Raw genomic sequence first — 25,208 nt, 5'->3', positions numbered from 1 at the left:
TTCATGGGACGACGTGGAACCTTTTGTAATCTCAACTCAGCATATTTGTTCAGGTTGTCACTGCGCTGAGATCACAGGCGCGCACTCCCACAAGCCCCAAAGTCAGTGCTCTAAATATTCTGTCTTTTAATTTAACTATATTTTGGAATGCAGAGATTACGTATGAGATGAACAAGACGGACTATGTTTGGACAGACTGGCGTGTGAGCAGAACATCACGGCCGACTCAAATCTTCTAATGATGTGTAAAAATCTGCATGAAAGGGGTGAATGCAAAGTGCTATTCCCACCATCAAGACCGGCTGTGTAAATGCCCCCGAGCAAGGCATGCAACTCCAATTTGTTCCACTTTTGGCCTCTCTGTGTTAAACATTGTCAGAGACCTCAACTAGATTATGGCACCATGATTTATAACCGACTCACCTAGAGCAGCAGTCACGAGATATTGGAGGAATTCTTCCTAAAACACAACAAAGAGGTGGATTAGGATTAGAATGACCTGGATGGCTTGAATTGAGTTTAGCAAGGTTACAGAGTGATGTCAGGGAGGCTGTGCAACAGATGGAGAGAAGTAGAAGCCGTTGATGTCGGCGGACAATGACAATGAAAATCAAAGCAGAACAAATAAATCCACCTTTTTTTTTTTTGCAGTGGTACAGTCAGACTTCAGATGTTAACCCGGTACAGATGAATATGGAATGACCTCCAGACACAGTGAGAACATGCCTGAGATGAAGCATGGGAAAGAAAGTTTAAAACTGCTCGTGAACATTACTCAAATCTGCTATTTTAAGCTCTCATTTGGAATGAATAATGTGAAAGGACGTTCAGTGGCATTGATTAAATCCAGGGGTTAGTTTACTTTTAAAATGGTCTGTTTAGGGCTTTTCTTGATGATCAAGAGTGGTACAATACAAAAACAGTACAACCACCATGAGGTGTCTTGTGGATCAAACCCCTGACCTTTTTTTATTAAAAGACCACCCAAATCAAAATAATTTCACCTAAATGTACATAATGGACACACTTTAGGAAACCAGTCCATTCTGAATGCTTCATAAATACTTTTTACTTCTTTGGAAAAATACTGCCTATAAACTCATGCTCCATCTTGCAGATGACCTCAATATTAAGACAAGAAAATGGTAAACAGCTAGTCCACAAAATCCACCTATACCAGCTCGTCCAAATCTCACTAATCAACATGTTACATATAACAAAAACAATACATGGGAGGTAACCTATACTCTCCTCTATTTCCAGGCAAGGAGGAAAATAAATGTATTTAATAAAATGTCAAACTGTTCCATGAGTCCAATTTTACCTCAGGGATACATAATATGAATTTAGTGTTTCGCTATTTTGTACAGAATGCATAAAATACCAACCTTCAAATTAACGAGCAAGAGCAAACAACGTCTACTAAGTAAATAATAACCTCATTTGCAAAAGACACACAGATCAGAGCATGGTTGTCAGTTTCTAGATGAGTTAAACAAAAATACTGTTCGATGACATCTCACTTCTGAGAAGCTTTGAAGGCAAAGTGATGCTGTCAAACATTGACTTTAAGGATAAACAGAGGAGCTAACAAGAAAGATGAACATGTTTTGGTAAGGTTTATGCTGAGTTGCAGTCAGACAAAGCCTGGTAAGAGATGCACCTGTGTGTGTGTTCTTTAAGTGTGTGTCAGGTTTCTTCCATTAGTCCTGTGTGATGTTTCCTCTCTCACCTACATCTGCTTTCAGGGCCGATCAATAAAGATGGCTCTGTGAGTGGGTATTTCTCTAATCTCATCATTGTTATGATCCTCATCATCACTGAGTGTGTAGGAAAGCCACCTGAAGAAACTGTCCTCTCTGCTGTCAGCACAGTCTCTGAGCTCACCCTAACCCCCGGGCTCGCTCCAGGTCTAGAGAAGGGTGTCCAGTTCCCCACTGCCCCCCGCCTGTTCCTCCAGAACATGCAACAATGGAGCAACAATATCTCTGTGTTCACCTGTTAGCACCTGGCGCTGGCCGAACACCGCGCTCATCTCTGTCAGGCGCCATGTGGAACGCGCCTTCCTGTCACCAAACCCAATATCCTACAAAACAAAACACAGAGGCATAATAACCCGCTCGCTGCTGAGCTGTCAGCACTTTCCCCCCCTGGCAGTCGATTCATGCTAACATAAAGAGGGTGAATGAAAAGCACTTAACCAATCAACAACCCATCAGGTAATTACAAAGGTTTTAAGCATTATCGGCCATTTGAGTCCACAGCATTCTCCTGGATATGCTAATGTGAAATGTCATATTCTAGTTGGGTATTTTTGCTGGCGTAGCACAACTACATTTAGAACTTTACATGTAGATATGAACACAATGTTTATTAAGGGTCGCCACAGCACATTTTTCCGGCCACCAATTCTATCCACATTGTTGTTTTGGCAGCGATATTAAAGCCATATTTCCTTCCCGATGTAACCCTCTTTATTTTTTAACTAAGACTGTAGTCACTCATATGAGATTTTGTTTTTTTGTTTGATTTCAGTCAGATCTGATTTTTTTTCAGGGCTGTGAGAACACAAAAATCTGACCGTCACTTCCAATTTTGAAATCAGATCAGATCACCAGTGAGTAAAGTCATATTATAATCCATGACCATTTTCCATCGCATGGTGCCATGTTCTTAAAGCCAGGAAGAGCATGCATTTGATTTGAAAAGGAAAGCTTTCAACACAAACTCAGGACAACAATGAATCAGCAGTTTCACCAGAAGATGTCACTAATTCTTAAAAAAGAGAGTTTTTCCCCTGGTATTTTTTGCATCCATAACGCTATATATTGCCTTTCCTGGGTGGCATTAAAGGTGCCATACGTAAGTATGTGGCCAAAAACGGTTACTACATTCAAATTCAAAGGTCTTTTAGGTTTCGTTTTTCTGACATAATAGGCAACCCGTGGGTTGCTCGGCAGCTGAGACTCTACTGACTACAATGATTGGTAGACGGCAGTAGGTGGCGCCACATGCCGAAACATGATTTCAAAACATAAACATGATTTGCAGTCTGCAAAATATTTTTTTTAATGCAAATATTTTGTCTGTACTGTTGTTGTTGGTGAGTTCAGTTTGTTATATGAACATTATTCCTGAGTCTCTGTGACATTATATTTATTACATAATGCACCTTTAATATTGTTACTGTCAAACACAGTAAGTTTTTCAAATTGTCAGAAAGTGCCCTCCTAACCAAAATACGTTGGTTTCAGACATTATTATTATTATTATGCTATAATTAAAGTTGATATGAGTATAATTCTTCATGAACAATCTCTGCTGCTGCTTGTAAAAATGACATTGACTTATAAAGTATTAAATTACTTGTCATAACTTGTCCCCCATTTTTACTTTCACCCCAACCCGTCGAGGCACATGGCTGCACATCTTCAGTGGAGTTTTTTCTCCACTGATGCCTAGTGAACTGTTGGGTTTTCTCTTTTCTCTGTAATATCATAAAGGGTTTTTGCCTGACTATGTACAGTGCCTTAAGATTATGTATGTTGTGATTTGGCGCTACACAAATAAATTGAAATTTGAATGAATTACAGTGGCTGATGTAGTGTCCTGTAAAACTCCACGTGACACAGTTAGAGACGCTGTCTCACCGTGATATCTAAGCCAGCGGTCCACCCTGAGTTAAGGTAAACAGTTAAGCCCTGACCTTCAGCGGGTAAAGAGAGAGCAGCAGCTCACGTAACACAAAGTGCTGAAGGTGGAAAAGATGAAACAGCTAATTATGGCTAACGTGTTGTTGCAGTTCCCTTTAAGCTTCGATCAGATAAGGAGAGTCATTACTGGGGAATACCTGGGGCCTTCCACCCTCTCAGGCATGATTGGCACGACTGAGTGAAACTGAGCTGGATCTCAGGGAACGTGTGTGCTTGACTCCATAATTTCCAAAGTTGTTAGTATCAATTATTTCGGCGTTTATCCAGTCAATCAAACAAACATGATTTTTATATTATCATTATTGTTGGTGGTGCGATTATTTTTATTTTCTATGGCTTTTGCCAGCTAAAGTTGAAATTCAGGTTGAACTGATAATGTAACTGTATATATATATATATATATATATATATATATATATATGTGACAAATGATACGCATTTTATGTTAGATTTCTTTCTTTTTCTGCAGTCAGGACAGGATGGTAGAAAGCCACAGTGAGTAAGGGGGATTCATATGATTAACGGGTGATTTGCTAATGTTGGGGTTGAAAAAATCCTTTAAAATACACTCATACCATTCCACTTTACATATGATATGTAACGTAAACAAGTTGGTTTGACAGAAAACCATATTCCTGATCAGTTATCCTTGTTTGACTCTTGAAATGTCCACGAATGACCAGATAAACATATCCGAGCGACTCTGAATTGACAGTTGTGGGCACAAAATCCAAGATTTACATAGAAATTACTCTGAGAATGAGAAGAAAAACATAATAATAGTGCTATTTAAATGTCAGGATGTCAGGATGACATTAAAGTAGAAAGAAGAACTCTGGGGCAATAATGCTTGTGACTCTAAATTACACTATTAACAAATGTGACTGCTCACTTTGTGAAATAAACGCAGATCGTAAATAAGACACATATGTGTGTGTTTGTCAGTCAACATGTCATCCTGCCTGTAAATATGAAGATGATTTACATAGACTGTGGTTTGTTGTAAATGTCAGCAGAGGAAAGGAAAGTCTGTGACCTCACATCAGTCGATATCTTGACATATCAACGTTGGCAGGTCCTCTCAGACGTAGGATAATACTCTTGTTCTGCTCCAGCGGGCTGGCCTCTCGTCTCTTTTAAAGTCGCAATACACTTTCACCACAACGTTCCCTGCTGTGCGTTTCATAAATGTTTATCCCACATGACTCCAGCCTCCCTTTGACGAAATTTGCTTAGGGGAGCTGGATTAAGCCTTGCCAACTCTCATGAAAGGGGGGGGGGGGGGATAAATACAGTATATGAAGCTTGCCTAAACATGTTTGTTTGAAGGAGGAGAAAAAACTCTTTTGGAAACCACAATTACCTCCTTAAACAATTCTACACATTGGCAAGCAATGTTTAAGATTTACAAACTTCTGTGGTGTCATCGACAGGTTCACATTTTGGGTTTCACGTTAAATGTCCTCTTCATTCATACATGTTTATCCAAAAGTGAATGTAATAACACACAGTTTATACTGTATTACGGTGGCTGTAAATGTCAATGTACTTAAGGATTACAGAAAATGTTTTTTTGGAAGCAGTGAGTTATTTTTACTTATGTGATTCTGGAAATAGTCATGTCACCATCGCACTACTGAGAAATGTCGTTCAACTATTATTCTCCCATGCTAACTGCAAAGTTATTTAAAATGTGTGTATCGTTGAGGACAGAAAATGACTTAACCTATAATAAGTTTAAGTGTTTTCTAAAGTGTGTTTACCTTCGGCGACCTACAATATAGATTTTCAGATTTTAACATAAAATACTGCTTTAATTATGTTTGCCGAAAAGGTAATGGTTATGAATATGATTCAGGATTCTACCAACCTCACTTCTTTTTTTATATCAGCTCAATTTGGATTTTAAATCTTGAACATTATCTGAAACATTTGATATTGAGTGTAGTAAATGACTTAAACAATAAAGGCACAAAAGACAAAAAGGAAAAGTAATAAGAGTATAAAGTATAATAGAGCAATCTGACCTATTAAGGTCCCCATATCTTATTGTAGTTTTTTGAATGGATCTTTGTTCAGGGCGATGCCAACTATTATGATGGTAAATTTGAAGTCATTCCGAGATACTTTTTGTTTTTTTGAAGAAAGTCAGCTCACTGTCAAAGTGCATCAGGGCAAATGGATAATTTCCTGAATTTCAAAAATTCATACAAATTATTCCTTAAGAGGTTTACAAATATTTTCAACCGATCCTTGTTCAGGGCTATGCCGACTATTATGATGGTAAATTTCAAGTCATTCCGAGATACTTTTTGTTTTTTTGAAGAAAGTCGGCTCACTGTCAAAGTGCATCAGGGCAAATGGATAATTTCCTGAATTTCAAAAATTCATAAAAATTATTCCTTAAGAGGTTTGCAAATATTTTCAACTGATCCTTGTTCAGGGCGCTGACGACTATTATGATGGTAAATTTCAAGTTATTCCGAGATACTTTTTTTTTTTTTGAAGAAAGTCAGCTCACTGTCAAAGTGCATCAGGGCAAATGGATCATTTCCTGTATTTCAAAAATTCATAAAAATTATTCCTTAAGAGGTTTGCAAATATTTTCAACAGATCCTTGTTCAGGGCGATGCCGACTATTATGATGGTAAATTTCAAGTCATTCCGAGATACTTTTTGTTTTTTTGAAGAAAGTCAGCTCACTGTCAAAGTGCATCAGGGCAAATGGATAATTTCCTGAATTTCAAAAAGTCATTAAAATTATTCCTTAAGAGGTTTGCAAATATTTTCAACGAATCCTTGTTCAGGGAGCTGCCGACTATTATGATGGTAAATTTCAAGTCATTCCGAGATACTTTTTTTTTTTTGTGAAGAAAGTCAGCTCACTGTCAAAGTGCATCAGGGCAAATGGATAATTTCCTGAATTTCAAAAATTCATAAAAATGATTCCTTAAGAGGTTTGCAAATATTTTCAACCGATCCTTGTTCAGGGCTATGCCGACTATTATGATGGTAAATTTCAAGTCATTCCGAGATACTTTTTGTTTTTTTGAAGAAAGTCAGCTCACTGTCAAAGTGCATCAGGGCAAATGGATAATTTCCTGAATTTCAAAAATTCATTAAAATTATTCCTTAAGAGGTTTGCAAATATTTTCAACGGATCCTTGTTCAGGGCGATGCCGACTATTATGATGGTAAATTTCAAGTCATTCCGAGATACTTTTTGTTTTTTTGAAGAAAGTCAGCTCACTGTCAAAGTGCATCAGGGCAAATGGATAGTTTCCTGAATTTCAAAAATTAATAAAAATGATTCCTTAAGAGGTTTGCAAATATTTTCAACCGATCCTTGTTCAGGGCTATGCCGACTATTATGATGGTAAATTTCAAGTCATTCCGAGATACTTTTTGTTTTTTTGAAGAAAGTCAGCTCACTGTCAAAGTGCATCAGGGCAAATGGATAATTTCCTGAATTTCAAAAATTCATTAAAATTATTCCTTAAGAGGTTTGCAAACATTTTCAACGGATCCTTGTTCAGGGCGATGCCGACTATTATGATGGTAAATTTCAAGTCATTCCGAGATACTTTTTGTTCTTTTGAAGAAAGTCAGCTCACTGTCAAAGTGCATCAGGGCAAATGGATCATTTCCTGTATTTCAAAAATTCATAAAAATTATTCCTTAAGAGGTTTGCAAATATTTTCAACTGATCCTTGTTCAGGGCGCTGACGACTATTATGATGGTAAATTTCAAGTCATTCCGAGATACTTTTTGTTTTTTTGAAGAAAGTCAGCTCACTGTCAAAGTGCATCAGGGCAAATGGATAGTTTCCTGAATTTCAAAAATTCATAAAAATTATTCCTTAAGAGGTTTGCAAATATTTTCAACAGATCCTTGTTCAGGGCGATGCCGACTATTATGATGGTAAATTTCAAGTCATTCCGAGATACTTTTAGTTTTTTTGAAGAAAGTCAGCTCACTGTCAAAGTGCATCAGGGCAAATGGATAATTTCCTGAATTTCAAAAATTCATTAAAATTATTCCTTAAGAGGTTTGCAAATATTTTCAACGAATCCTTGTTCAGGGCGCTGCCGACTATTATGATGGTAAATTTCAAGTCATTCCGAGATACTTTTTGTTTTTTTTGAAGAAAGTCAGCTCACTGTCAAAGTGCATCAGGGCAAATGGATAGTTTCCTGAATTTAAAAAATTCATAAAAATTATTCCTTAAGAGGTTTGCAAATATTTTCAACGGATCCTTGTTCAGGGCGATGCCGACTATTATGATGGTAAATTTCAAGTCATTCCGAGATACTTTTTGTTTTTTTGAAGAAAGTCAGCTCACTGTCAAAGTGCATCAGGGCAAATGGATAGTTTCCTGAATTTCAAAAATTCATAAAAATTATTCCTTAAGAGGTTTGCAAATATTTTCAACAGATCCTTGTTCAGGGCGATGCCGACTATTATGATGGTAAATTTCAAGTCATTCCGAGATACTTTTTGTTTTTTTGAAGAAAGTCAGCTCACTGTCAAAGTGCATCAGGGCAAATGGATAATTTCCTGAATTTCAAAAATTCATTAAAATTATTCCTTAAGAGGTTTGCAAATATTTTCAACGAATCCTTGTTCAGGGCGCTGCCGACTATTATGATGGTAAATTTCAAGTCATTCCGAGATACTTTTTGTTTTTTTGAAGAAAGTCAGCTCACTGTCAAAGTGCATCAGGGCAAATGGATCATTTGCTGTATTTCAAAAATTCATAAAAATGATTCCTTAAGAGGTTTGCAAATATTTTCAACTGATCCTTGTTCAGGGCGCTGACGACTATTATGATGGTAAATTTCAAGTTATTCCGAGATACTTTTTTTTTTTTAGAAGAAAGTCAGCTCACTGTCAAAGTGCATCAGGGCAAATGGATAATTTCCTGTATTTCAAAAATTCATAAAAATTATTCCTTAAGAGGTTTGCAAATATTTTCAACAGATCCTTGTTCAGGGCGATGCTGACTATTATGATGGTAAATTTCAAGTCATTCCGAGATACTTTTTGTTTTTTTGAAGAAAGTCAGCTCACTGTCAAAGTGCATCAGGGCAAATGGATAATTTCCTGAATTTCAAAAATTCCTTAAAATTATTCCTTAAGAGGTTTGCAAATATTTTCAACGAATCCTTGTTCAGGGCGCTGCCGACTATTATGATGGTAAATTTCAAGTCATTCCGAGATACTTTTTTTTTTTTTTGAAGAAAGTCAGCTCACTGTCAAAGTGCATCAGGGCAAATGGATAGTTTCCTGAATTTCAAAAATTCATAAAAATTATTCCTTAAGAGGTTTGCAAATATTTTCAACGGATCCTTGTTCAGGGCGATGCCGACTATTATGATGGTAAATTTCAAGTCATTCCGAGATACTTTTTGTTTTTTTGAAGAAAGTCAGCTCACTGTCAAAGTGCATCAGGGCAAATGGATCATTTCCTGAATTTCACAAATTCATAAAAATTATTCCTTAAGAGGTTTGCAAATATTTTCAACGGATCCTTGTTTAGGGCGATGCCGACTATTATGATGGTAAATTTCAAGTCATTCCGAGATACTTTTTGTTTTTTTGAAGAAAGTCAGCTCACTGTCAAAGTGCATCAGTATTTCCTGTATTTCAAAAACTCATAAAAATTATTCCTTAAGAGGTTTGCAAATATTTTCAACGGATCCTTGTTCAGGGCGATGCCGACTATTATGATGGTAAATTTCAAGTCATTCCGAGATACTTTTTGTTTTTTTGAAGAAAGTCAGCTCACTGTCAAAGTGCATCAGGGCAAATGGATAGTTTCCTGAATTTCAAAAATGCATAAAAAATATTCCTTAGGAGGTTTGCAAATATTTTCAACGGATCCTTGTTCAGGGCGATGCCGACTATTATGATGGTAAATTTCAAGTCATTCCGAGATACTTTTTGTTTTTTTGAAGAAAGTCAGCTCACTGTCAAAGTGCATCAGGGCAAATGGATCATTTCCTGAATTTCAAAAATTCATAAAAATGATTCCTTAAGAGGTTTGCAAATATTTTCAACCGATCCTTGTTCAGGGCTATGCCGACTATTATGATGGTAAATTTCAAGTCATTCCGAGATACTTTTTGTTTTTTTGAAGAAAGTCAGCTCACTGTCAAAGTGCATCAGGGCAAATGGATAATTTCCTGAATTTCAAAAATTCATTAAAATTATTCCTTAAGAGGTTTGCAAATATTTTCAACGAATCCTTGTTCAGGGCGCTGCCGACTATTATGATGGTAAATTTCAAGTCATTCCGAGATACTTTTTGTTTTTTTGAAGAAAGTCAGCTCACTGTCAAAGTGCATCAGGGCAAATGGATCATTTGCTGTATTTCAAAAATTCATAAAAATGATTCCTTAAGAGGTTTGCAAATATTTTCAACTGATCCTTGTTCAGGGCGCTGACGACTATTATGATGGTAAATTTCAAGTTATTCCGAGATACTTTTTTTTTTTTTAGAAGAAAGTCAGCTCACTGTCAAAGTGCATCAGGGCAAATGGATAATTTCCTGAATTTCAAAAATTCATAAAAATTATTCCTTAAGAGGTTTGCAAATATTTTCAACAGATCCTTGTTCAGGGCGATGCTGACTATTATGATGGTAAATTTCAAGTCATTCCGAGATACTTTTTGTTTTTTTGAAGAAAGTCAGCTCACTGTCAAAGTGCATCAGGGCAAATGGATAATTTCCTGAATTTCAAAAATTCCTTAAAATTATTCCTTAAGAGGTTTGCAAATATTTTCAACGAATCCTTGTTCAGGGCGCTGCCGACTATTATGATGGTAAATTTCAAGTCATTCCGAGATACTTTTTTTTTTTTTTGAAGAAAGTCAGCTCACTGTCAAAGTGCATCAGGGCAAATGGATAGTTTCCTGAATTTCAAAAATTCATAAAAATTATTCCTTAAGAGGTTTGCAAATATTTTCAACGGATCCTTGTTCAGGGCGATGCCGACTATTATGATGGTAAATTTCAAGTCATTCCGAGATACTTTTTGTTTTTTTGAAGAAAGTCAGCTCACTGTCAAAGTGCATCAGGGCAAATGGATCATTTCCTGAATTTCACAAATTCATAAAAATTATTCCTTAAGAGGTTTGCAAATATTTTCAACGGATCCTTGTTTAGGGCGATGCCGACTATTATGATGGTAAATTTCAAGTCATTCCGAGATACTTTTTGTTTTTTTGAAGAAAGTCAGCTCACTGTCAAAGTGCATCAGTATTTCCTGTATTTCAAAAACTCATAAAAATTATTCCTTAAGAGGTTTGCAAATATTTTCAACGGATCCTTGTTCAGGGCGATGCCGACTATTATGATGGTAAATTTCAAGTCATTCCGAGATACTTTTTGTTTTTTTGAAGAAAGTCAGCTCACTGTCAAAGTGCATCAGGGCAAATGGATAGTTTCCTGAATTTCAAAAATGCATAAAAATTATTCCTTAGGAGGTTTGCAAATATTTTCAACGGATCCTTGTTCAGGGCGATGCCGACTATTATGATGGTAAATTTCAAGTCATTCCGAGATACTTTTTGTTTTTTTGAAGAAAGTCAGCTCACTGTCAAAGTGCATCAGGGCAAATGGATCATTTCCTGAATTTCAAAAATTCATAAAAATGATTCCTTAAGAGGTTTGCAAATATTTTCAACCGATCCTTGTTCAGGGCTATGCCGACTATTATGATGGTAAATTTCAAGTCATTCCGAGATACTTTTTGTTTTTTTGAAGAAAGTCAGCTCACTGTCAAAGTGCATCAGGGCAAATGGATAATTTCCTGAATTTCAAAAATTCATTAAAATTATTCCTTAAGAGGTTTGCAAATATTTTCAACGAATCCTTGTTCAGGGCGATGCCGACTATTATGATGGTAAATTTCAAGTCATTCCGAGATACTTTTTTTTTTTTTTGAAGAAAGTCAGCTCACTGTCAAAGTGCATCAGGGCAAATGGATAATTTCCTGAATTTCAAAAATTCATAAAAATTATTCCTTAAGAGGTTTGCAAATATTTTCAACCGATCCTTGCTCAGGGCTATGCCGACTATTATGATGGTAAATTTCAAGTCATTCCGAGATACTTTTTGTTTTTTTGAAGAAAGTCAGCTCACTGTCAAAGTGCATCAGGGCAAATGGATAGTTTCCTGAATTTCAAAAATTCATAAAAATTATTCCTTAAGAGGTTTGCAAATATTTTCAACGGATCCTTGTTCAGGGCGATGCCGACTATTATGATGGTAAATTTCAAGTTATTCCGAGATACTTTTTGTTCTTTTGAAGAAAGTCAGCTCACTGTCAAAGTGCATCAGGGCAAATGGATAGTTTCCTGAATTTCAAAAATTCATAAAAATTATTCCTTAAGAGGTTTGCAAATATTTTCAACTGATCCTTGTTCAGGGCGCTGACGACTATTATGATGGTAAATTTCAAGTTATTCCGAGATACTTTTTTTTTTTTTTGAAGAAAGTCAGCTCACTGTCAAAGTGCATCAGGGCAAATGGATCATTTCCTGTATTTCAAAAATTCATAAAAATTATTCCTTAAGAGGTTTGCAAATATTTTCAACAGATCCTTGTTCAGGGCGATGCCGACTATTATGATGGTAAATTTCAAGTCATTCCGAGATACTTTTTGTTTTTTTGAAGAAAGTCAGCTCACTGTCAAAGTGCATCAGGGCAAATGGATAATTTCCTGAATTTCAAAAAGTCATTAAAATTATTCCTTAAGAGGTTTGCAAATATTTTCAACGAATCCTTGTTCAGGGAGCTGCCGACTATTATGATGGTAAATTTCAAGTCATTCCGAGATACTTTTTTTTTTTTGAAGAAAGTCAGCTCACTGTCAAAGTGCATCAGGGCAAATGGATAGTTTCCTGAATTTCAAAAATTCATAAAAATTATTCCTTAAGAGGTTTGCAAATATTTTCAACAGATCCTTGTTCAGGGCGATGCCGACTATTATGATGGTAAATTTCAAGTCATTCCGAGATACTTTTTGTTTTTTTGAAGAAAGTCAGCTCACTGTCAAAGTGCATCAGGGCAAATGGATAATTTCCTGAATTTCAAAAATTCATTAAAATTATTCCTTAAAAGGTTTGCAAATATTTTCAACTGATCCTTGTTCAGGGCGCTGACGACTATTATGATGGTAAATTTCAAGTCATTCCGAGATACTTTTTGTTTTTTTGAAGAAAGTCAGCTCACTGTCAAAGTGCATCAGGGCAAATGGATAATTTCCTGAATTTCAAAAATTCATAAAAATTATTCCTTAAGAGGTTTGCAAATATTTTCAACGGATCCTTGTTCAGGGCGATGCCGACTATTATGATGGTAAATTTCAAGTCATTCCGAGATACTTTTTGTTTTTTTGAAGAAAGTCAGCTCACTGTCAAAGTGCATCAGTATTTCCTGTATTTCAAAAACTCATAAAAATTATTCCTTAAGAGGTTTGCAAATATTTTCAACGGATCCTTGTTCAGGGCGATGCCGACTATTATGATGGTAAATTTCAAGTCATTCCGAGATACTTTTTGTTTTTTTGAAGAAAGTCAGCTCACTGTCAAAGTGCATCAGGGCAAATGGATAGTTTCCTGAATTTCAAAAATGCATAAAAATTATTCCTTAAGAGGTTTGCAAATATTTTCAACTGATCCTTGTTCAGGGCGATGCCGACTATTATGATGGTAAATTTCAAGTCATTCTGAGATACTTTTTGTTTTTTTGAAGAAAGTCAGCTCACTGTCAAAGTGCATCAGGGCAAATGGATCATTTCCTGTATTTCAAAAATTCATAAAAATTATTCCTTAGGAGGTTTGCAAATATTTTCAATGGATCCTTGTTCAGGGCGATGCCGACTATTATGATGGTAAATTTCAAGTCATTCCGAGATACTTTTTGTTTTTTTGAAGAAAGTCAGCTCACTGTCAAAGTGCATCAGGGCAAATGGATAGTTTCCTGAATTTCAAAAATTCATAAAAATTATTCCTTAAGAGGTTTGCAAATATTTTCAACGGATCCTTGTTCAGGGCGATGCCGACTATTATGATGGTAAATTTCAAGTTATTCCGAGATACTTTTTGTTCTTTTGAAGAAAGTCAGCTCACTGTCAAAGTGCATCAGGGCAAATGGATAGTTTCCTGAATTTCAAAAATTCATAAAAATTATTCCTTAAGAGGTTTGCAAATATTTTCAACAGATCCTTGTTCAGGGCGATGCCGACTATTATGATGGTAAATTTCAAGTCATTCCGAGATACTTTTTGTTTTTTTGAAGAAAGTCAGCTCACTGTCAAAGTGCATCAGGGCAAATGGATAATTTCCTGAATTTCAAAAATTCATTAAAATTATTCCTTAAGAGGTTTGCAAATATTTTCAATGGATCCTTGTTCAGGGCGATGCCGACTATTATGATGGTAAATTTCAAGTCATTCCGAGATACTTTTTGTTCTTTTGAAGAAAGTCAGCTCACTGTCAAAGTGCATCAGGGCAAATGGATAATGTCCTGAATTTCAAAAATTCATAAAAATTATTCCTTAAGAGGTTTGCAAATATTTTCAACAGATCCTTGTTCAGGGCGATGCCGACTATTATGATGGTAAATTTCAAGTCATTCCGAGATACTTTTTGTTTTTTTGAAGAAAGTCAGCTCACTGTCAAAGTGCATCAGGGCAAATGGATAATTTCCTGAATTTCAAAAATTCATTAAAATTATTCCCAATATGTTATTTTAATTATTCCTAAAAAATATTTTCAATGGATCTTTGTTCAAGGATGCACACCATCGGTTCCATGCTCAAACCATATCCAAAGTCTTAGGGCAATCTGTCTAACGGTCAGCGAGATATGCCTGTCACATAGAGACAGACAGACAGACACACACAGACGCAATTTCTTTATAGATGGATGTACTGACTACGAAAAACAGGCCTTAGCAGAGGTTTCTGCCATCCCGGAGTGCTTTATCTAGTTGTTGATTTGTCTGACACGGCAGAAAATATTTGATTTACTCATTCATTAAAAAACAATGGAGGAGAAACAAAACATAACTGACAGCCCTCCATTCCTATTCAAACAGTAGGGGAGTGAGAGTGGTAATAGAGAGTGAGTAAAGGAGAATGTAATGTTGTTGGACACTAAATTACAGTCATTGTGAGCTTGTATAGTTACCCGGCAATCTATCACTGTCACAGCGAGGGGAGGGGAGGGGGGAGGGAGCGAGGGCAGACAGGCGCCAGGCGCAGCAGGATCAAAGCAGTAATGTACCTCGGGGAGAGAAACGGTTAACTTTATTTAACCAATTGTCCTACAGACAGCCAGACAAGCCCAGCAATAGTTCCCATACGGGAGGAGAAAACTTGCATATTGGGTTTCACTGACGGTGATTTGACTTGATATGAAGCGCTGCAAAGCAAAGCCAATGTGGAAGGGCCTCTTCAAAGGGCCTCTGCGACAATACTTAGGGCTTCTTACTGTCTCTCTTGCACAACAGGGTCAAAAAGAACCAATATCAGCCGTAGACAATTTGATTAGAGGCCACATGATAGATATGATAACTCTTACAAGTACAAAAAAGTGCCGCCTTATGCTGCGTGACCTCTGAATATAAATAAACGTCAGTTACATTTAAGACAAATGGGTCGATAGAAATCTTTATTAGGGCGCCTCGCTACGACAACGCAATGTCAAAGTAAGTGAAAGGAAGCGACTCATTTTAGGGCAACAACTGACCGAGGCAATGCGAGAAAGCACCCACGATAAAAAAAAAAAGTTTCAGATGAGAATTCTTCCCTCTGAAAGAGTCTGGATGTTCAGCAGGTTTGACAGGACACAATGATTATTGCAACTGGCTGGCAGAGAGGTGTGGGTGGTGAGAGATCGCCCTGGCATACAACATTTAGAGGCGCCAGCAGAGCTGCAGTAATTACTCAGAATTCCTAAGGCGAGCAACAGAAGCTACACACGGGAGATTTAATGAAACAGCAATAAAATACTGTCGACGTTTTCTCCGGCACAGCTTCACACAACAGCACAAACTTTCACAACACGAATACAATCTTCCTCTTGGTAACGTGTAAATTACAAACACTGACATGCAGCATTGTTGCCTTTTAACGGTAATGAGAAACAGTTGCTTATTTACATCTGCATCCATGAAACAACAAGGGTACTGGACTCTGTGTTTATCTCTGCCTGATGAATATTAGTTCAATATTTAGTCTCCGCTCATCTCTGTTTTTGAACTCTCAAGGGCAGAACATGTTTTTTTTCGGGCTGAAAAGAAAGCAGCTGCCTGTTGCTGCTGCATTAGAACAAGGCTGGATGAGAGCAGTCGGAGTGAATCAAAACAGTGCTGAGGGCTGTAAGTACACTTTAAATTAGCATGGCCAATGTACAAAATAAAGTCAAAATCCACCTCCCCCCCAAAAAAGTAATGGGATGCATCCAAAATAATAACTTTGTTGTGTAAAGTACAAAAAAAAAAGTAATGGAATGCGGTTAAACATAAAACAAAAGCCATCACATCACTGTATGATGGAAAGAATTTCAACAAATGCCAGGCGATCAATGTAAAAACAGTGATTTTTATTATAGTTACGGTTTTTCAAAGAGTTTTGAGAAGGTAACAGTGCGTTTATCTAGGCTATTAAATATCATATTATGTCAGGTAATTTAATAATGGGCCATATCATACCAACGCAAAACATTGAAACTTTTAAAGGTCTGGTAAGAATTAGTGACATCTAATGGTGAGAATACACATTGCAACAAATGCAGGGCTCAAAATACAGAAGCTTTCACACACGAGAAAGGAAGTCAAACCTTTTTGTTTGTATCATAAGTTTCTGCTTCAAAATGCAAAACACACACTCTGGTTTGTCCTTTCAGCTCACTGTAAACAAAAAGCAGTCCTGTTTAAAGTACCGCAAAGGGATACTTGAGTAAAAGTACAAGTATCTTACCAGGAACTGACTTTGGTAGAAGTCACTTTTTAGAAAATGACTTAAGTAAAAGTCTTAAAATATGTGACATTTGACATATGACAAGTAATTTTCTGACATAAAATGTACTTAAGAATTTTTTAAAAAGTGAGGAGTGGTATAGGGCGAGGTTGTGGGTTCAAATCCTGGCTCTGCTAGTCTATATGTGTCCTTGAGCAAGACACTTAACCCCATGTGGCAGCGTATGAAAGATGTGTGAATACAGACTTTTCTTATTCTGATTTTATTCAACAAAGATACAGGAAATGGATTGGAGTAAAAGTAAAAGTTTCTCGAAATATAACTAACAGAGTAAAGTACAGATAAGTGAATTTTGCACTTAAAGGAGCAGTATGTAATAAATCTAAAGCAACAGGCCATAAAATCCTCCTAATATGTCACAGAGATTCAGGAATAATGTTCATATAACAAACTGAACTCACCAACAACAACAGTACAGCCAAAATATTTGCATTAAAAATAATGTTTTGCAGACTGCAAATCATGTTTATGTTTTGAAATTATGTTTCGGCATGTGGCGCCACCTACCGCCGATTATCAATCATTGCAATCAGTAGAGTCTCAGCTGCCGAGCAACCACGGGTTGTATAAAACAAGACCCCTTCCTTCAGTGCATAAAGTCTTATTCTAAGGCTAAGTGTAAGAAGTATATTCAATTTCTGTCAATAAAATGTCACAAAATGAACCTTTAAGGGTGCACACAACAAACTCTGCCTCGGGAATCCAGAGCTCCGCTCCTGATCAGATGATCCAGGGAGCACCGAGGGTCACGACCAATCACAAACTGCTCAGGTCGCGTCACGTGGGCACAGGGCAGCTCGATAGGCAGGCGGCAAGATGAAAGGCGAACTTGCGGCACTTCACGGACAGGAGCGGCACGAGCGCGCAGCAGACCTGAAGTTCACCACGCAGATGCACATCCTCGGATGATCCTCCTCCTCCTTCCTCCTCGGACGGTCACAGATTCCTCCGAGTCGACGACACGGAAAAGTCTTCACCCAGCACCGGGGGAGCGCTGCGGGGAAAGTGGGTGTATGGCACCTCAGTCGTGCGTAATGAATCCTGCGCAGGGATCACCGCCCTCCACCGCGCCCGGGGAGACTTCATCTCCATCAGCAGAGGAGGGAGCCGCGAGCGTGGACCTGTCACCTGCGAGAAGATGTAAAAGCAACAGTCTGGATCTGTCCTTCGGCGTGGACTCCCTCATTTCAGACAGACCGTCCGCCAGAAGGCTCCACTCCCCCGGGTGTGGGTCAGGCTGCGTCCGGGCTGTGGACGAGGACTCCGACTGTGCGTCACCGAGGGAACTTTACCGGTCTAAAGCAGAGGCGGTGGACCCCGGCGACATGGAGAAGAGGCCCTGGTGTCAGGGTTCATACGCGTCCCCTACAAGTGAGTGTCGGATGATTCTTGTTTGCAGCTTCTCAAAAGTTAATTGGCCAAGTATGTGTCTTTTGTGTATTTAAATATAATACACATTCACGACAAAATTTAACTAAATTAAAAATCAAGTTATAGGCACCAAAACAAGTGAGAATATTTTAGATTTATTTAAATAATAATGAACAACTCATGCCTTAATTTTTTAGTCAGACAAGGACCACAATCTCATCTGATGTTCAACAATGTATTATTTGTAATTACTAAACATAAAAAAACAGTGTAGAAACCATCATTACTTCCGCCATTTTTTTATTGTTCTTATTAATATATAAAAGTTAAGGACGAATTTAGGTGGCATTTTCAACTGGGGTCTTATTTGTAGTTCATTTACAAGAAATGACATGCAGTGTTCATTCAGTTGATGGTTTAAATGTTTAAGTTACAGTTCATTATTTCATATTTTTATGTCCTACTTCGTGTTTTTAGCCTGAAATGTATAAAAGTAACTCTCTGGAAGCAGCAGGTGTATAGTTCTGTTCTTCATGAGCGTAAAGTGAACAGTAAAGTGAAGAAGGCTGTGCCACTATATATCAAACCCTGCCGTTACAGAGAGGTTATACTGTTGGATGGTGATTGAGTGAATTGAAATAGTGGAGACATTGAGTGGCCTTGGTTGGCTACTTAAAAACAAACAAACAAACAAACAAAAAACACAACACTATTCCTTAATGTCATTTCTCAATAAATAGTGGCTTTTTTGTCAGAATAAGAATCTATTATGTATGTATTATTATAATAAGGCTTGGTTTACTATGATTTGACGCGTCTTCTTTCACTCGCAGGACTCCCCAGTCCGGCCGCTTGCAATCTCCGCAAACACAAGAACAACAGGAAACCCAGGACTCCCTTCACAACCTCGCAGCTCCTGTCCCTGGAGAGGAAGTTCCGTCAGAAACAGTATCTCTCCATCGCGGAGAGAGCGGAGTTCTCCAACTCCCTGAGCCTCACAGAGACACAAGTCAAGATCTGGTTTCAGAACCGCAGGGCCAAGGCCAAAAGACTGCAGGAGGCCGAGCTGGAGAAACTCAAGCTGGCCGCCAAGCCGCTGCTGCCGGCCTTCGCCTTCCCTTTCCCCCTGAACGCACCCATGGGCGCACCGTCCCTGTACGCGGCCCTGAGCGCACCGCGGCCTGCGGTGCCTGTCCCGGGACTTTTCCGTGGACCATATGGGATGTACTATTTGTCTTAACGCACAGTGACATTGAAATGCAGCGTTTGGGGGAAAAAACAACAACTTTTTTCGTATTTTTTTTAACGCTTTCACTTTTAAAAAAAAAGAAGAAAAAAAAGACAAACACTGCACAACTATTTTCTGATAGAGGAAACTTTCATAGCACAAGAAGAATATTTTTCATACAAAATTGTAATCAGAAGAAACTGGCTTCACTTTTAAAAAGTTCGAGGAACACACACACACACACACACACACACACACACACACACACACACACACACACACACACACACACGCACACGCCTTCTCCTTAATCTTCTGTCAAGTATTTAAGTTTTTCCTTGTGGTAAATTATTCGTTCTTTTCTACAGCTTGATTAGTTAAAATACACTTTTCTTCAAATTTTTGTTTTTAAATTAACCATTTATTTTCTGTTCAAATATTTCAGTCACAGTGAATTTGATGACGCAGTTTTTCAAAATGTGTGTTTTGGTTTTTTTTTTACATTTCATGGGCCTTTTCAAATAGTTTGTAAAATATCCACAGTTCAATTAGCTCAAACATAATTTAATATATCCATAAAGATACAAATGAAGTAAAAAAAAATAATCCTGGTCATTTGTATTTTTTTCCTTTTTTTTTTTTATTACCTCAAAATAACTTTTTGCACAGGTGTTTGAAGAGCTCTTAAATGTCCAAGATTACAAAAAGTCACAAAAGCTATTATTGCTACCTGCAATAAGTAGTAAACTCGACTGAAAAGACTCTAAAGTTACAGCATATTTTATATGTGATGGGACAAAAGGTGTTTTGTACAATATTAAAAATCTTTTTATGTAAACTTCAGTCATTCCGCTTGTGTTTTTCCTCACAAAAATCTTCCTTGGTGATGTGTTCCGGCATTTTCATAACCCACGGGTTAAAATTTATTTCCGAGAACCTTATTAAACATCATATTATTATTATTATTATGCAAAAGTTATTTTAATTTAAGTTAGAAGACACAGATGACAGTAAATGCATTCAGTTGCAAAACAAGGGTATTCATACATATTTAAACGAGACGATGGAGGTGACGTTGTGGCGTTTCATTTTCTCCTTCCCCGTCGTCCTCTGAAGCCTCGGACAGATCCGTGACCAAAGCACACAGTCGCAGGGACTCTGACAGAAGAAGAACACAGCTGTTGGTTTGCAACCCAAATTAACTCACATTAAATGTATTGATTTAAGCTTTATTTTGCCAGGATTTTACCAGGATCTTACCAGGATACCCTTTCACAAGGGCATCCTGACAACTCAACCAAATTTACAATAACATTAGACATTATAAGAGAGTCTAATGACGGAAACCTAAGAGGACCAAATATTTAGATTCTAAAATCCTTCAGTATTAATTTAAAATGATCTTGTAGTTTGAGGGTGTTCTGTAGATTGTTCCAGTCTGAAACAGCACAATACTGGAATTCCAGTTTTTCCAAGAGAGTGTGTAAATGAGTATATACACATACATATAAAACATTTGCTTAACCCAGGCATAACTACACAATATCATCTCTAAAACTGGCCCTAGTTTGAAGGCCAGGATTTCTTTTTAAAACTAACCTGTAGGAGTACTGTTTTGGCGTCTCACTGTTTGCATGCTCGCTGCAGCGAAGTGCAGCAGAAAGACCCACGTCGTCCCCGGCAGCAGCAGCAGCAGCATAGTTCTGAGCAGCTTCTTCCCCGGACACATGCGTCTCCATGGATTCTCCGAGCTCCTGCTGGTCAGACAGCCCATCGCATGCTCCCTCAGACCCGCACGCATCATCTACCACCTCCATGGCTGTCTGTTTCTGCTGCGCTTTCTTTGTCTCGTGGGTTCTACGAACCAAGGAACGACATCGAAAATTAGAAGTAAAGGAGTGAAATTTGTGCCGCTTTTCTCTGCTCTGACATACAAAGTTAAAAATTGTATTGGAGCTGAGAGGTTGATGAAAAGTTACTTGTTGGATGTAATAAAGCAGCAGGAAATCGCACACTATGTCAACGCAAAAAATAAGTCAGAAGATTAAACTGAGAGGCATAAATCCTGTTCACCATAAAAAAAATAAAGACTCTCTTTGAGAGACAGCTGCAGAGGAATATTTGCACTGGTGTTTTGCTGCCATCTATTGGACAAAACATGCAAGACGTGGTCTTACCGTTTGTCCTTTTTGGTTTTGTCAAATCTGAAGTCTGGGGGATACTTGTGCATCATGATCAGGTGGTCTTTCCTGTGTTTACTAGTCCTGAACTTCTGACCACAGCCCTCGACCAAACACTGGTACTACACAGTGTGAAGGAAGGAAACAAGGAAGGAAGGAAGGGCACAGAAAAAGGTATCAAGATTTTATTCTCATATATTTCCAAACTTACATGCAGCCTGTGACCTAACATCATGTTATTAAAATGATTAGATTCATTTTGCGTCATAAATATGTTGATATTGTAAACTTTTTATCATTCCATATCAACACAAACACTTTTATTTTGAAATTCTGAAAATGTTTTCACTACATCAGCACCAGCCATACATGCCTTGCGCTGGTCACTGGGTGAGTGCAAAACAAATTGGCCTACCATGTCTTGTGTCTGGGCAAGGATAGTGAAGAGAGAGTCGTGCCACTCCTGAATGTGAACGTCGAGGAGCCGAGCACTTGGCAGAGAGCGACGGCAGGAGCAGCAAACGTGTCTGTGCAAGGAGTTGTAATGGTGCTCGTACTCCTCCAGCACACTGAAGACGGCGCTGCAGCCGGAGATGTGACAGGCAAACTGCGATATGCTGAGAAGAAGAGATAAAAAAAAAAAAGAAAAGGTGTCAGAAGTTGACGAGCAGCTCTACAACACAGACATTATTTATTATTATTTTACAATTATGCTTTTTCTGCAGCTAAATATAAGCATATTGGTACATGTTTTTGTGCCCACACGGTCTATGCGATGTCCTAGTTGCGATGTCCATTTCCACTATACTGGATTATTGCAATGCCCTCTCTCGCTTGCAGTTAGTCCAGAACGCTGCTGCTGCTGCTGCTGCACTTCTGCTAACTGGAACGCACACGTGAGAGCATATCACTCCTGTGTTGGCCTCTCTGCACTGGCTCCCAATCTGTTGATTTTAAAATTCGGCTTTTTACTTGAATGAACAGTCTAGCTCCTTCTTTTACATCCACATTCACCGTCACGATCACTGAGGTCTGCAGAAACATCTCTTTCTTGTGTTGCCCAGTTCGAGATGAAAACACCAGGGACCTGGGAAGTGTACAGTACAGCCTTTGCTGTGGTGGTGGCTCTTAAATTGTGGAACAAAATACATTAAACTTGCTCCAAACTGCCTACTTTTCTCAACTAAAAAAAACACTTTTCTCCTTGATATTCCCTTACCATTTACAAGAGTTGGCAGTTACATCCAGTATGGTGGTGTGTGAGAGATTTGCAGGGTGAGGGCAATATCAATAGCCTAATTATCAAGAAGTATTAGCTACCTCTTACACTCCCAACCATAAAAGGGGTCAAATTTTGCAGCAGGATCCAGGATGGTGCTCCAACGCATACTTCCACCTCTACATCAAAATGCCTCAAGGCGAAGAAGATCAAGGTGCTCCAGGACTGGCCAGCCCAGTCACCAGACATGAACATCATCGAGCATGTCTGGGGTAGAAGCATGGAAGAACAAAACCAACGAATCTTGCCGAAATCTGGGAGGCATGTAAGACTGCTTTCTTTGCTATTCCTGATGACAATAAATTATATGAATCATTGTCGAACCGCATGGATTCAGTCCTTCAAGCTCATGGAAGTCATAGAAGATATTAAGTATGGATCTCACAGCACCACTACTTAATTCACTGATGTTATGCAACATATTTTTGTATTTGAAGTAAATTATTTGTTTGATTTTCACATTACTCTCTCTGTAGGCGACAACATTTTGTCTTGCCAAAATCGGACCTTTCTGGACAAATATTATATTATAATATATTCAGGACAAATGAAGAGAGAAGTTGCCCAAAGGCCAAACAAACAACTTTTACTTTGATAACCCTATAGAACACGATACTGTACAAAAGTTCACTGTACTCAACATTTCCAGGTCAACCTTTTGGCAATTAGACTAAAAACACTCACTTTTTCGAAAATATCACAACAGTTCATGTGTTAGGTGGCACCCCTAAATCTCAATGGAATTCCTCAAAACTTTGCAAAAGTCATTTTTATGTTCATTGGAACAAAATGCAATGGCAGCCAAATTGATATTTTGGAATTAAAATTTCCCGTGGAAATTTGATGCACCCATATATATATATATACATATATATATATATATATATATATATACATATATATATATATATATATATACATATATATATATATATATATATACATATATATATATACATATATACACATATATATATATACATATATACATATATATATATATATATATATATATATATATATATATATATATATATATATATATATATATACATATATATATATATATATATATATATATATACATATATATATATATATATATATATATATATACATATACATATATACATATACATATATACATATATATACATATATATATATACATATATATATATACATATATATATATATATATATATATATATATATATATACATATATATATATACATATATATATACATATATATATATACATATATATATATACATATATATATACATATATATATATATATATATATATATATACATATATATATACATATATATATACATATATATATATATATACATATATATATATACATATATATATATATATATATATATATATATATATATATATATATATATACATATATATATATACATATATATATATATACATATATATATATACATATATATATATATGTATATATATATATATACATATATATAGGTCACCTCGGTTTGTTTTACATGGGCCATAGAAATACATTTGTACTGTATTTAAGTACCTGGGTGTTGCCTTGTCCTCTGCCTCTGAGACACAGTACAGGTCTTGCAGATACATGTGTCTGTGGACGTCTCCATCCTGTGTAAACAGTCATGTGTGGGTGAACAGGCGACAACAGTGGGTCAACGACGTTAAATGCGTTGTTGCTAGGTTACCTCGAACAGCTCGTGGTCCTTGTGCAGATGAAAGAGCTGCGGGGTGAAGTTGAACGGAACTTCCGTCTGTTCTCCTGTTAAAGATATCATGCTTTTTTTCACCACTCGACTGTTGTTGTGCTATGGAGTTTTCTATGGACGCAGAATGATGACGCAGACGTCTTCTTTTTCCTTCTTCTTCTTCTCCAAACCAGCGCATTACTGCCACCTTGTGTTCTGGAATATGAATTACACATTATAGTCAATCAGTTTACAGGGAGAGCACTGCGAACAGTCTTACCTAAAGGGGATACTTGAGTAAAAGTACAAGTATCTTACCAGAAACTTACTTTGGAGTAAAAGTATACAACCTTTTATTTCACTTAAGTATCAAAAGTATATTGTGTTGCTTTTCCTAACATGCTGTTTCAACTATTCACAGGACACTGAACACATCGCAAACGTGTCTTCTACTGTTACCCATGAGATAGGTCATAACTTGGGCATGAGCCATGACACGGATTACTGCCGGTGTGGTACGATAATGGATCCAAAAATTAAAAATGACTGTATCATGTCAAAGAGTGCTGAACGGTGCGCTGAGTTTCTCAACTACATGTCATTTTTCTATTCATGACCCTGAGGTGAAGCTAATATTTCTCATACCTTCTCTCTTTTTTGTTG

At 37.2% G+C, this 25,208-nt stretch overlaps 2 protein-coding genes across 2 annotated transcripts; one reads left to right on the top strand and one right to left on the bottom strand.

The window, feature by feature from the left end:
• Positions 1-17,779: 17,779 nt before the first annotated feature.
• On the top strand, positions 17,780-19,377 carry msx3 (muscle segment homeobox 3; the record flags this gene model as incomplete). The annotated part of the gene is made up of 2 exons (XM_083897871.1): positions 17,780-18,137; positions 18,971-19,377. The coding sequence occupies 2 exons, from the start codon at positions 17,780-17,782 to the stop codon at positions 19,375-19,377; spliced, it is 765 nt and encodes a 254-aa protein (XP_083753997.1).
• Positions 19,378-20,236: 859 nt separating this feature from the next.
• znf511 (zinc finger protein 511) lies at positions 20,237-24,684 on the bottom strand. The gene is made up of 6 exons (XM_083897280.1): positions 24,546-24,684; positions 24,392-24,468; positions 21,961-22,162; positions 21,543-21,667; positions 20,965-21,222; positions 20,237-20,523 (listed from the first exon to the last, which is right to left on the bottom strand). The coding sequence occupies exons 1-6, from the start codon at positions 24,633-24,635 to the stop codon at positions 20,451-20,453; spliced, it is 825 nt and encodes a 274-aa protein (XP_083753406.1). The 5' UTR covers positions 24,636-24,684; the 3' UTR covers positions 20,237-20,450.
• Positions 24,685-25,208: the final 524 nt, after the last annotated feature.

This window comes from Microchirus variegatus (assembly GCF_963457635.1).
Source record: "Microchirus variegatus genome assembly, chromosome: 11".
Classification (NCBI taxonomy): Eukaryota; Metazoa; Chordata; class Actinopteri; order Pleuronectiformes; family Soleidae; genus Microchirus; species Microchirus variegatus.
This window is presented reverse-complemented; position numbering and strand designations above follow the sequence as displayed.

Bases quoted from the DNA above. Each gene is read 5' to 3' on its own strand.
- znf511 (XM_083897280.1), bottom strand. From the start codon at position 24,635: ATGATATCTTTAACAGGAGAACAGACGGAAGTTCCGTTCAACTTCACC. The intron at 21,668-21,960 runs GTAGGCCAATTT...CACACTGTGTAG, and splicing joins TTGCCCAGACACAAGACATG to TACCAGTGTTTGGTCGAGGG. The intron at 20,524-20,964 runs GTTAGTTTTAAA...TTCTTCTGTCAG, and splicing joins CCAAAACAGTACTCCTACAG to AGTCCCTGCGACTGTGTGCT.